The 14,280-nt window shown below is 40.7% G+C and overlaps 1 protein-coding gene across 1 annotated transcript in view; it reads left to right on the forward strand.

Annotated features, from left to right (window-relative positions):
* Positions 1 to 12,710, forward strand: part of PUM3 (pumilio RNA binding family member 3) — a 39,120-nt gene extending 26,410 nt beyond the window's left edge. The window contains exons 14-18 of the mRNA XM_060102231.1: positions 3,276 to 3,418; positions 4,084 to 4,306; positions 5,971 to 6,058; positions 8,619 to 8,709; positions 12,420 to 12,710. Of these exons, the coding sequence (XP_059958214.1) occupies positions 3,276 to 3,418; positions 4,084 to 4,306; positions 5,971 to 6,058; positions 8,619 to 8,709; positions 12,420 to 12,552 (678 nt within the window). The 3' untranslated portion in view covers positions 12,553 to 12,710. The remainder of the gene's footprint in view (positions 1 to 3,275; positions 3,419 to 4,083; positions 4,307 to 5,970; positions 6,059 to 8,618; positions 8,710 to 12,419) is intronic.
* Positions 12,711 to 14,280: the final 1,570 nt, after the last annotated feature.

The following is a 14,280-nucleotide window of genomic DNA, read 5'->3' on the forward strand; positions in this document are numbered from 1 at the left end:
TGATAAAATTTACCATCTTAGCCATTTTTAAGTATATAGTTAAGTGGTGTTAAGTGTAGTCACATTGTTGTACAACCAATCTCCAGAACTTTTCCATCTTGCAAAACCAAAACTCTGTACGTTTAATAACCTCATCCCAATTTTTTGAGTGCAGCCAAAAAGTTGGACTTTTGTGTAAAGTCACCGCATTTTTTAAAACAAAACACTCAAGAGGCTGCAGTCACTGCCAGTGATCTAACCTTCTTTTTACACTTCTGTTTTTATCCATTATTTAAATGTCTTATTTTTATTTTTAACTTTTAAAGAGCTCCTCTTGCCTCTTCTGCTAGATTTTAGCTCTTAGGTTAAGGTCAGCCTGTGTTTCTTTTTGTTCACACACAGTCTTCCATAGAGGAACATGCACCATGGATGGGCATGGTGCTCAGTAATGTATGTTGCATTTTGCATTTCTTTCTTCCACTGAAAATGCATATGTGCTCTAACCTTACTTCCAGTGTGCACCTTTCATTTTGACCTTTCCCTTTCCCTTTTAAAAGAGGGTTGGCAAAACAAGAATGCCAAAGAATCTGACAAGGGTCCAACACAGGTCAGAATGGCCACACATTTTCACAAGGGAGATCTTTTGTTCTTCCTGCACTTTTCTTCTGTTTACATACCTGCTTTAGAGTAAAGCATAAGGGGAAGATATTACAACAGTGGTCCTTCTTGTGATCTTCTCTAAGTAAGAGGGAAAGTGAATTGAAAACCTTTACATTTGAACCTTCATTGTTGGGGCTCTTTCTCTTTTGAGGATGCCAAACTCATGGCTCCCATCAGCTTTATTTAACCTCCATAGTTAAAGATGCTGTATATTGATGGGTGTTTTCCACATGAAGATAATTACTTTATAGCAGTTTCCAGTTTACAGAGTGAATTTTCTGATTTGCTTCTGGTAGTGGCCCACAGGTGGGGCAGGTGTATCATTTCCTTTTGCAGATAAGGGAATTGATGTATAGAGAGGTTAAAGGATTTTCCAAAGGCTACACAGCTTGAACCCAAAGACCAAATTCAGAACAAATCAACTGCTCTGTAGCTGCCTCTACTCGATATCTCTACATGTTTTGACACTCAGTGTTCTCCAGGTGATCATCTAGAAATTTCTCTCCTCTGTGTGTGACCCAGGTTAAAGAGAAATGAATTAGTACTCCATAAAATAGCATCACTCATACTGTTTTATTTTTTCCAAGATGAATGTTTTTGATGGTAGGAAACCAGGAATAAGGGGGAGTTGGGGGAGAATTAAATGATACCACATTTTTAAGTAAACATTTTTTAGTTTCATATGATTGTTAGTTTATAAACATTGCACTCGTTTAAGAATCTTAGACCAACATAAGTGTAGGTTCTAAATTCCTTAATTACAGACTGAAAGGTAGTAAAAGTTCAGTGAATTTGGGCACTTAGTCCTTGAGTAGTATTTTTGCATGGATTTTATATGCATCTTGTTCTAAGGTGAAACCATTTCTGCCCAAGCCAGATAAGATGCACTAGTCCTTAAGTGTATGTAGAACCCACAGAGAAGATCAAGTACGTTGAAGACTACATTGCTGGCTTCATGCCACTCCTTTTCCTCCTAGGCCAAGAAAAAAAAAGTTAATTAAAAATAAATAGCAGCCATTTATAGTTCTTCACTGCCTACTCCCCGCCTCCCTTTTTTTTTTTTTTTAAAGCAAGGGTTTTAAAGGTATAATACCCCAGAGGGTTTTTTAAGGACAGCAAAGTTGTGGAGGTTTTTTAATGATTGTACAAATTGGCCTAAGCTATGTATCATTCTCAGTCTCCTCTTTAAACTGATTAAAGCGTTTATCTTCTTTTATGAGTTGGTTAAACCTTAAATAAAGCCACACGAAAAGTCGTCCATATTTGTGGCACTAAATGCCTCTTTTTCAAAAATGCATATGTGAGTCTACTTTGGGACATGTTTACCTTGAAATTGCAAAAGAGCTCCCATCTCCATGAAGTGATGTACATTTTTTTTCTGTTTTCCCCTTTAGTACTGAAATTTTAAGTCATTTTTTCTGAGTGGTTAAAAGTTATATTCGTTTTCAGGTGGTTAGATCTGTTGCACCTATTTTCTAGCTTGTTTTTTTATTTTTTCCTGCACTGAAATTACTAATCTCGTTGTAATCAGTAGGCACTCAAGAGAATAGCAGATCTGAGTATATCATCTCCTGGAGAATTCCTTTCCTTAAGAATGGGGTGTATGTTTTCTTTGAAAGAGACTAGAGTTGAAGTCAGAGGAGCAGAACTAGTGAGAGCCCTTGCACTGCCACTCTCACGTCCTCCTGCAGGTCACCTCTCCCCTTTCTGGGCCCCTCATCTGTAAAGCTGGGTGGTTGGACTGAATTCTTTCTGTGGCCCCAGCCAGTTCTGAAGAATCTCTGGTGTTCAGACACACATGGCTTTGAATATTAAGTTTGTTATAAGAAATAGGAATGTTAGAGAGGGAAAGACCAATGATTTTTCTGTTGCATACGTAGAATAAACGAGTTTTTAAACAGTGACTTTTCTGTCTTTGCAAATATCGCCAAATCTACACAGGAGCTCAGTTGGGGTGGGGATGACATTGCCTTTGTTCCTTAATCAAATAACTAGAAAAGGAGGTTACTGTTCTTGTTGATCGGAGATGTCATAGAATGCAATTATTTGTAACTGCTCCATGGAGTCTTTCTGCATTTATTCCCCTCCCCCCTCTTTCTGTTTTCGACGTGATACTTAAACAGCCTTCATTTGCCATGAGTAAGTAACCTAACTTTAAAAGCCTTTATCCGCTTGTTCTATTTAACAGAGTTTCTTTATCTCCTTTCACATACATCTCATTAGGGAAATTCTAATAAGAATGGTCGTCATCCGTGCTGCTGCTCCATTTAAGTGCAGCTGCAAATTAACTGTATCTGCTCAGTGGCCCCAGCAAGCAATGTCCCTAGTAATAGTGGCCTAAGAAATATTGGTTACAATGAATGAGATAACTCCTTTAAACATAACTTTTTTAAGTCCTTGAGCTTGGTCGGTTAAATATAAATGGATTGTTCCATAATGCTAGTCCCAGTAGAGAGGCAGTTCTGTATTCCGAGTGTAAATTTCTTTGTGCTTTAATGAGACGACTTCAGAGCTAGCTGTACATTTTTTCATTAAGTACGTTGGGGGAAAGTTATGTATCCTTCTTTACCATTCAGATTCCAATCATAGTTTATTTTAAGCATATAGATTCACTTTTTGTTTCTATAATTTTACAGGAAATTATTAATTCCTTGCCTAACATAGTAAATGACAAATATGGAAGGAAGGTCCTGTTGTATTTACTAAGCCCCAGAGATCCTGCACACACGGTAAGAGAGATCATTGAAGTTCTGCAGAAAGGAGACGGTAATGCACACAGGTGAGGGACAGTAGAATAAAGGGCTTGGGTCCTTTATTCCTCTGCTCTGATTGTTCATTCATTTTGAGTGGCATGTGCTTCCATAAATCTACTCACATGTGTACACCTCTCATGGTCCCTCCCTCTCTAAAACTCCAAAGGTGAATTCCATTTTTAAGTCTGTAGTTTTGGCAGATTCTTAAAGTTTTTATCCTGAAAAGGAAATGAAAGCATCATGCCAAAAGAACGCCTCTGAGGCCCAGCACATAGTAGGCGCTCGGGTGTGTGTTTTGCTTTATGTTTAAAGCAACTGGTATCACTTAATCAAGTAGTCTGGGGAGCAGAATCCATAAAGTAATCTAAACATGTGTTGTAAGGTATTTTGTTATTGTCGTTATTTGGTTCGAGGTTGGTTCAGGATTTTTTTTTTTTTTTTTGTATCACACAAGGCAGGCTTCACTTATTGAGTGCTCATTCTGTGCCAGGCACTGTTCAGATCCTGGGGACACAAAGATGAAAGACAGATATCCCGCCCTCAAACTGCTTATCTACATGCACAACAGAAATTAGACAACAGAGCGTGGCACAAACTGTTATAAGCCCTTAGAGATTTCTGTGATAATAAAACACCATATTTCCTTTGCTATTTATCTTACCTTAATTCTTCATTCAATGTGTTACCATAGTAAGAAAGATACAGAGATCCGCCAACGAGAGCTCTTAGAATCCATTTCTCCAGCTTTGCTAAACTACCTGCAAGAACACGCCCAAGAGGTGGTGCTGGATAAGTCTGCGTGTGTGCTTGTGGCTGACATCCTGGGAGCTGCCATTGGAGATGTGCAGCCTGCCATGAATGCCGTTGCCAGTTTGGCAGCGGCAGAGCTGCATCCTGGTGGCAAGGATGGAGAGGTACTGTGCTATCATGAGACAGGCGGGAAAGCCACAGTGGCTGCAAAAACTCCAATCACTGGGAACATTGCTATAAAGAGAATTTTAGTGATAATTAACTCACCTCATACCCACAGTACATTTGGAAATTGCGAATTCAAAACACTGCTGTTAACACTCACTGTCTTCTGATGACTCCACATAACTGCAGAGTAAAAACAAAGTCCTCTTAATGCTGTCCATGATTGACCCAGGCTGTCTTTCCAGCATATTCTGTGTTCTTAATTTTGTTTTGAAGTTGCTGTGGACTTTTGCACTTCTTTCATTTGTATGTACTTCTTTTCTCAACCTCAAGTGCTGCTTATGTTTCCATTTTCCTGTGCTCTTCCTGTAGAAAGCCTTATTAATCCTTCCAGGTCCTCAGAATCCTTCTCTGTGAAGTCTTCCTTAATTCCCTCTCAATCAGAAAGTTTTTGCTCTTTCTGATAGCTCCTGCCTATGTTATTTGGGCCTTGTGTTATTCTGCCTTGTATCTTAAGTTTCTTGGTTCATGCACTGGATATGTGCTAGGCAGTGGTCAACACCCCCCCCACCCGCCGAAAAAGAGAATACCCTTTGGGGAAACACAATACTTAAATAAATATGCACACAAATGATTATTTATTGTAGAATAGAGATACATGCTGTGAAGGAAAATGCCAGGCTCTATGGGATTATATACAAATGGGAGCCAACCTGTCCTAGGAGGGCTTCCTGAGGCAGTGAAAGCGAAGCTGAGACCCAAAGGACTGGTAGCTGAGTGAAGAAAGAAGATTCTAGGCGGAGAGCAGAGCACGTGCGGCCGCCTTGGAGGAAGGAAGAAGCTCGGCGTGTTTGAGAACAGGAGGCTCGGGGGCTGGAAATCAGTGAGCGAAGGGAAGAGGAAGGCGGAAGCCAGATCCTGCCAGGCCCTCGCCCCGCACTGGGTTGTGAGCTCCTAATGGACCCACATGGATGGGGAGCCCACTGTTTTCTGACACAGGAGATGAGGAAAGAAATGGGCCGTGGATCTTAGAGACACCCTGGCTCCTGCCCTCACAGGGCAGATCCTGTTAACAAATTGGGACAATGCATGTGTAGTGAAAGTTCCTCTGTAAGGACACAGGGCCTGTTGTCTCCCGTGCTGGACAAGGAGAGATCCTAGGGGATCTCTGTGCGAGCGGTTGGTATGGCCCTGGAAAAGGAGTGAGGTTAAGCTGAAAGATGCTTTCTCGGCCTGCTCAACAGGTAGTGCTTGCTCCTCAGGCGTCACCTTCAACGGTGATTTAAACATCATCCAGCATTAGGTTGTAATGTTTCTGCTGTCGTGTTCTGTCCCATCGGTTTCTTTGCTCCTCAGAAATGCGTATGACAGTCTGGAAAGTGGTTAGCATGATCTTAAGATGAGCCTGGTGGTACAGCTGTTCAAACTGGAGCTCGTGAAGCTGAATGGGAGCTGCCTCAGCGGCCGTGTTACCTTGAATAAGCATCTTCATTTCAGTCAGGGTTGGAGTCGATCTCTGGTCCCTCCAGGTGTAGCGGTCATTGTAGATAAAGACCTCTTAAGCCTTTTGGAACTTTCAACTCACCTGAGACTTTATCCGTATATGATGATATAGAGTGGATGAAAACAGCTTTTTAATTAATATGTTCTTGACCCCTCACAGCTTCACATTGCAGAACATCCTGCAGGACATCTAGTTCTGAAGTGGTTACTAGAGCAAGATAAAAAGATGAAAGAAAGTGGACGAGAAGGTAGGCTGTGCAGCTTGACCTTTTCTTGTATTGGATGTGGAATTTCAGTCATGTCTGGCATCCCTGAACTTTATGCCGGCCATTTAAGTTCAAATGAAAGTCAGTTGAGTTTGTGAGTAAGAAATGATTTAGTGGTTGCAAATAATGCTTTTTCCCCCTGGAAATTTGTCTCCTAGAATCCTTTCATTTTCTTTCCCTTTCCCACCCTCCCTCCCTTTCTCTCTTCCCTCCTCTGCTACTTCAGACTTCAAAACGGGCTTGTCCAACATTCTAAAATGCCATTTTATTCTTTGAGGATGGTGAGGGCAGAGTAGGAGGGCCAGTTTGTGAGTATCGTCATCCCAATTGAAAAGCATATTTATCTTCAGTTTTGAGGAAAGGATAAGCAGAAGAAAATTATCCTCATCAGAGAATTTTGAACTGGTGCCTATTTGGCATTCAAATAATATGACCAAAGAGCAAGCCAGTCCTTGGCACTTCCTGGTTTTTCATAAACCTTACAGCTGCTCTGTAGAAACTCAGCTCTCAAGAGGAGGACAGCATCTTTTATTTATTGATGAGTGAAAACTTGCGTGTCATTCCCCACTCAGTCCTGTCTTTGACCAGACCTTCTCTTTCTAAATTCAAACTCCATCTGGTATTTTAGCCACTAAAGAGGCTTTCTCCCACTGAGTTAAAACAGTTTGGGCTTTCTATTACTGTGTCTGAAAAAAGTGACAGATCATGAATTTATGTCTTGAGGCAAGTTGCTGTTCTAATGGTTAGTGAGGCAATCAGTATAGTAGTAGAACTGTCACTTCTCACTCTAACTTTAAGAACAGAGACTTGGGCCTATTTCTCACTGTAAATTTTTTATAAAAGAGGAAGCTTCTGGTAATAAATTTTGAAGAAAAATAATGTATTGAATTATCTTTTTATTATTAAAAAGTTGGAGCATAGTTGAGCTGAGTTTATGTCAGAAAAGTTGTCTTGCTTTTAAAATCCAAGCAATTTTCTAGTGACTTTTCTCCTCATTTAAATTGCCCTGGCAACCCTAAAACACATCTGTTTGAACTTGATGTATTTGTCATTTTCATGTAGCACCAAATGAGTGGCTAGCTGTCTTGGTTATCTGTTGCTGTGTAACAAGCCACCTCAAAACTTAGTTTTCAAAACAACAGTCATTTGGTTGGTGTTTGGTGGAGCTCAGAAGCTCTACTCGGAGTCATCTGGGGCTGCTTGGCTTGGGGTTGGATTATCCACGTTCACAGTGGCTGGCAGTGGCTAAGTCCAGCAGCCTTGCTTCCTCTCCCTTGGCTGTTGGGTTTCCTCACAATATAGTGATTGAGTTTTAGGAGGACAAAGTAGGTGCATGGTACTTTCATGATTTAGCCTCAGAAGTTATTTAAGGGCAGTTGTACCACACTCTCTTGATTAAGTCAGTCGCAAAGGCCCACCCAGTTCGAAAGGAGAAGACATCAGTTCCACCTTTAGATGAGGGAATGGCACTATTCTAGAAGCATACACAGACAGGAGATACTGTTGTGGTCACATTTGGAAAACATTGTCTGCCTCACCAGCTGATTTCTGTCCCTCTTGAGCACGTGCCACGAAGAATAAAATAGTCATAGGCCTCTTGGCTTTTAAAGGCTCCTCGTATTTGGGTTCTTTGAATTTTACGTGCTACCTACCCAAGATGTTTGCCTTTAAGATAGGTTGTCCCCACCTCCATCTGTACCAGATCCTAGTCTTCAGAATTTCTCCTTTGTCGAAGAGTTAGTTAACACTTAGATGGCACAGTGAATAAGATAATACACTCTGAGACCTTGGGAATCAGATGTACTATAATAACAAAAGATGAATCGTATTTTTGACGGGTGAACGAATGTTTAGTATTGTAGAGAGAAATTGCCAGGTGTAAGCCAGAATAGTCATTTGACCATTAACCGTGTTCAAGGCACCTTCTGAGTGAGCATTTTCCTTGAGGGGAAACTTGATTTTAACCAAACACGAGGTGCTGCTGTCAAACATTTACTTCCTTAATAATTTTCAGGTCAGGGTTAAATCATTAAATAATACAAAGAAATGCAAACATGACCAAGTGAGCATTTTATAAGAAGTCATTGTTTCTCTTGAGTAATTACTGCTAAACATAGCTGAGGATTTGGGTCAGGGTTGAGAGAAATGGCTGTATTAAAAATGCGTTACATAAAGCTGAGCTAGAATATTTAGTGTTAAGTGATACTGGGTGAGAACGCTTTATTAGCTTTCTCATTAAAACATGTTTCCAGCTTTAAGGGTAGTAGAGGGGCTTCCCTGGTGGCGCAGTGGTTGAGAGTCCGCCTGCCGATGCAGGGGACATGGGTTCGTGCCCCGGTCTGGGAGGATCCCACATGCCGTGGAGCGGCTGGCCCCATGAGCCATGGACGTTGAGCCTGCACGTCTGGAACCTGTGCTCCGCAATGGGAGAGGCCACAACAGTGAGAGGCCCGCGTATAGCTTTAAAAAAAAAAAAAAAGGGTAGTAGAGAGATTGGGAGTTTAGATCTTGGTCTATGATGTTCATTAAGTTTATTTTACAGGTTGTTTTGCAAAAACACTCGTAGAGCTTGTGAGTATGAAGAACCTGAAGTCCTGGGCTGGTGTCAATCGAGGAGCCATTATTCTTTCCAGGTATGTAGAACGTGTGCCTTTTTCTGCTCAGGGTCCTCATCCTCAATGCCCGTGAGGGCAAACCGTGCTTCCTTCACACTTACTTCTCAGTTCTAATGTCTGTTTCCCATAGTCCAGTATTCCTGTCTGTTAGTCTTGGTCTAGACAACTATACCAAATATTAGAGAGCAAATGTAACTCTTCCCATCTGTCCTTACAGTTTCTTTTCATATGCCCTCTTTTGGATGGCAGGCATCATAAAATTATGGCATTCACAAGGCATCATTTGATTGTTTCACCACATTTACGGTTTTGACCAAAGTTTACTTGTGTTCTTTTTTAATGGATTAGTTTTGTTCCTGTAAAAACTGACAGAGTTGTTTTTCAAATCGTGACTGACTTTACTGACTTTGTTTTCAACTACTCTAAAAGGATTCGAGAAGCATTTGCTATTAAAGTCTGCATGCTAATTAATCTTTGTTTCTAATTTAAATGATAGAAAACTGATGATTTGTGAATTGAGACATAAGCTTAACTTGTATCTTGTTGTTTGGACATAGGTTGAGCTTATAATTTATGGGTCATTGAAATTTCCATCTATTCTATTCCCAGATAAAACCCTTTTTATTAAGGATATTCATTTTAAAATAGATTTGTGTGTTGTTTTGAAATAATCACTGTTGATTTTTTTCACCCTGCTGTGTTGTCGAGATTTGGAAAAACAGTTACCAGTCTCAGCTTGAATTTCCCACAGTATTTCACATGCAAGTTACTATGCAATTTAATTTGTATATGTTTATAAATGTTGTAGGCATTTCTTCAATATATATTTTGATTTGGTACACATATACTCACAAATACATACATTCCAAACATGCATTCATTATTTTTAGGTATATCAGTATCTCCAAATATATGGATGATACAGATCACTAGTTTATTTCTCATTAAAATTAGCTAATTTTCCAGTTGATTTTGAACAGCCGGAGTCCATTAGCTGAAACATGAACTTTTTGACATGAATATCTTTATTGGGCATTTGGAATGTTAACACCTACTGACACATTCTTTCATTACACTCAATTAACTAAAAATTATGGCAATGCCGTAAAATTAATTTTTTTAAATATCTTTATTGGAGTATAGTTGCTGATTCACTTTGTTATATAGCTATATGTATACATATATCCCCATATCCCTTCCCTCTTGCATCTCCTTCCCACCCTCCCTCTCCCACCCCCTCTAGGTGGTCACAAAGCACCGAGCTGATCTCCCTGTGCTATGCAGCTGCTTCCCACTAGCTAGCTATATTTGGTAGTGTATATATGTCAGTGCTACTCTCTCACTTCATCCCAGCTTACCCTTCCCCCTCCCCGTGTCTTCAAGTCCATTCTCTACATCTGTGTCTTTATTCCTGTCCTGCTCCTAGTTTATCAGAGGTTTTTTTTTTTTTTTTTTTTTTTTTTTAGATTCCATATATATGTGTTAGCATACCGTATTTGCTGTTCTCTTTCTGACTTAACTTCAGTCTGTATGACAGACTCTAGGTCCATCCACCTCACTACAAATAACTCAATTTCGTTTCTTTTTATGGCTGAATAATATTCCATTGTATATGTGCCACAGAACCAGGAAGAAATAGAAAATATAAACAGACCAGTCACAAGCACTGAAATTGAGACTGTGATTAAAAATCTTCCAACAAACAAAAGTCCAGGACCAGACGGCTTCACAGGCAAATTCTATCAAACATTTAGAGAAGAGCTAACATCTATCCTTCTCAAACTCTTCCAAAATGTAGCAGAGGGAGGAACACTTCCAAAGTCATCCTACGAGGCCACCATCACCCTGATACCAAAACCAGACAAAGATGTCACAAAAAAATAAAACTACAGGCCAATATCACTGATGAACATAGATGCAAAAATCCTTAACAAAATTAATTTTTAAAGATTGCTCATCAATCAGAGCTCCCCTTGGGTGGATTTCAAACATGAGAAGGATACTGTAGGTTTATTATGGAATATTCCTTAAAACAGGAATATGAAATACCTGAACATGAAGTATCTGAGGTTCTAAAGGGAAGTGAAACTGGAGATAAATTAATAATTGATTAATATAATAATTATTTTTATTTGGCTTTAGAATATTGTCATATGCTTGTTTGGCAAAATTCTTTCCTTGTTTATATTATTCTTTAAAACTCGTGCAGTATGTGTGTGTGTGCGTGTTTGTTTTTGTTTGTTTTGCTAAATCTTTTTTAGAGTAAGTGACAAAGTGTCATTCTGGGTGAAAAAATCAGCCTTGTATGCAGTCTGAAAAATAACTCAGAGAAGCATAATTCTCTCATTTAAAGGCATGAGCTCTAGACAGACTGCCTGGGTTCCAGTCCCAGCTCACTGTGTGGCCTTAGGCAAATTATTCAGCTTTTCTGAGCCTTAACTTTCTTGGATGTAAAAGGAGATTAATAATAATCCTAGGTTGTTATGAAACCTAAATGGGATGATGCATACATAATGCTTAGCATTATGTTTAATGCGTGTGTTCAGTAAATATTAACTTGTATCACTATTATGCACCGTGTGACTGTGTGTTTAGCCAAGGTTTATAAAATAAGAACACCTATGAGTCACAAGTCTGTTGAGAGGGCACTTTACTTTTCAGCTTTGCAGGTGGCAAGCAGTACTTGTTGCTTGTCTTCCACAAGCATGTCCTCCTCTCTGTGGACATGATGGAAATTATTGGGACCAGGGTCTTTCAAACATGCCAAGTGATTTCTTTCTGGGTTGTGTTTCAGTGGTCAGCATTTAAGCAGGGTCATGAGGAAGTCGGGGGAGAGTAGGAAATTCGGCCCTGGGGTTGGGTGGTTGAGTGCCTGTGACTTCGCCCCTGTTTAGAGAAAGGGGCCTACTTGTTGCCCGTCTGCAGAGCTCTGCTCCCCTGTGATAAAGTAGGCCAGCAAGGTCTCAAGAGAGCAGGGCTGACCTCATTTTGTTGAATGACTCACACTGATCGAGTGGTTAATTAGGAGCCAGGCTCTGGCTGGGTGCTTCAGACACGGGGTCATGTGAGCCTCAAAACACAGCCCTGTGAAGAAGGCGGGGTCTTTTGTTCCCACTCTGCAGGCCAGGAAACTGAGTCTTTGAGAATTTAAATAGCATGCTCTTGGTTGTATAGTTACTGAGCGGCAGAGGCAGGTTTCAGATCTGGGCAGTTAAGCTCCAAGGTAAAGCTCTTTACCCCTTCACTCAGTGTTTTGGCAATAGAGTTCAGTAAGAAGGCCATTCATTAACTGCTTACCTTTCATGCTCCCCACCTTTCCTCCGTGTACACCTATTCGCACATGTTAATTCAGTCACTCAGTGAGCATTTCTTGACTGTCTGCTCTGTGTACGTGGTGCCGTGAGGTAAATAAAGCACAGGGTCCTTGCTCCTGAGCTTTTCTAGGTGGAGAAGGAAAGGTAGAATAAATGTAGTAAACAATTTTAAGGCAGGGTGTTCGTCCTAAGACAAAGTGAAAGCAGGACCAATTATGTGGTTTTAGAATATAGGCTACTAGCCCCCATCATTCATCTGATCAATGGGGGAAAAAAAGCGTTTATAGTTACACAACTTGTCTCACAAGTCAGTGAATTTTTTGTACTGTGTGCGAAGGTAGTATTTGCAGACAATCTAAGGGTTTTTTATGAAATTTAATTTTTTGTTTGCTAATTTTTGTCTTCTCTCTTCAGCCTTCTCCAGAGCTCTGATCAAGATGTTGCAAATAAAGTCAAAGCTGGATTGAAAAGCCTTATTCCCACATTGGAAAACAACAAAAACACCAGCAAAGGAATAGAAATGCTACTTGAAAAACTGACTGCCTAGATAGAAACAGTTAAGAACAAGTTGGAGTCATTTTTCCTCTTCTGTTTTCCCAGTACAGAAAAGAAGGGCTAGGGTCCACCTTACTGGTAATGTGGGTGCTCTGTATATGTGTTTCTTCTTTGTAGAAGAATCTATTTATAAAATGATTTCTAAAAGTGGCCTTTGTAAGAAACAAATCTCAGCCTTCTCTTTTATTGTATTGAATAGTAAGCAAATTACAGTGTAAAAGATTTAACAGTCATACACAGTGGGACCGACCAAATTTATATAAATAGTTGTGTGCATTGATTCAGGGGAAAAGACATCTTCAGTGAACAGTAGTCTGAGAGGGCTTCATGGAGGAGGAGGAACCTGAGAGTTTCCTGCTTCAGAGGAAGGCACGATGTGGTAAAGAAGAGCCACGGGGAGTCCTTGGCGGGAGCAGTGAGGGGGCAGTCAATGGTTTTGAACTGAACTTCAGGAAGGCTTGGGGCTTGTTGGGTACAGGCATGGGGATACTCTACATCCAGGACAGCTGCATTCCTAGCTGCCTTATGGATTGGGTGCCATGTTAGATTTTGTTTGAAACAAGCCACTCCAGGAAGTTAAGATTTGTAGGAGGAAATGTGCTGGATGAATTAGGGGATCATAGTGGGTAGCAGTGTTAAGGTCATTGTCACAGGGGAAATCTTCCTGTCTTTGAAACTGGGCCTTCCAAGTAAATAGCTCCTTGTAGTGAGACTTTCTCTCTTGGGACTTTCCCTAAAGTAGTTGAGGCCTACAGGGTTTGAGTTAGAAGGATATGCAAATTTGTTAACAGTGCAGAAGTTGGAATTTAAGTACAAGTAGGATGTTTGAATTTTAAAACTACACTTGGCTTCCAAGCAACAAAGCTTGGAAGGATTGGTAAACCCTGGAAGAATTCATAGCCAGGCTCATGTAGCCCTGCTTATGAATACCTGACTGCTTTAGAAACCGAGCCTTGGGGCTTCCTCTAAGTAGCCTGCTGTAACAGGACACCCACTCAGGTCTGTCACTGCTGTTACATCTCAGGAGAACGGCTGTGCCTTTCCTACCAGACCGCTGGGTCCCAGGACTACTCCCAGCACGTGAGCTGCCAGGACGTTACCTGCTGCCCTCTCCTGCAGGTGCATTGAACCCTGCAGGAGCAAAAGAGCCGATGCCTGTAATTCTCTTTGGACGTGGATTCTCCCCCTACCCCCACCCCGTACCCCCCACCACCACGACCCAGCCAGGTCTGAGGGTAGAGGTGGGACCCTTGGGGGAACTAGGGGTGGTGTGGGAGACAATGGGGAAGAGCTTGCTTTTGTTTGACTGATACATTGTGTGTTCGTTTTCCGTATAAAGGGCCCATTTGGAAAGAGAGGGGGACAGAAATTCTGCTGTTTGTTCCATCTGTAAGACTAAAAAAATAACATCCGTAGTTTGGAAAGTTAGAATGTTATGAAGCATATAATGAAAGAAGAAATCCTTCTTCTGCCCCACTCCTCCACACCCCTGCCTTGTCCTCCCCAGAAGCAACGGCTTTCAGTTCTTTTTAGCTCTGCTAAGTTTTTAAATATATGATTTTTGTGGGTTAAAAAAAAAATCTATCCGTTTTAGGCATTTTCTTTTAACTTCCTGTTATGGAAAAATACAGATTTGAGACTCTTCACCACCGCTGTCTCCCTACTTCTTTTCTTTCCATTTTCCCAGTAGAATTGCATCATCTTTGATAAATCGGTGTTC

This window comes from Mesoplodon densirostris, chromosome 6 (genome assembly GCF_025265405.1).
Source record: "Mesoplodon densirostris isolate mMesDen1 chromosome 6, mMesDen1 primary haplotype, whole genome shotgun sequence".
Classification (NCBI taxonomy): Eukaryota; Metazoa; Chordata; class Mammalia; order Artiodactyla; family Ziphiidae; genus Mesoplodon; species Mesoplodon densirostris.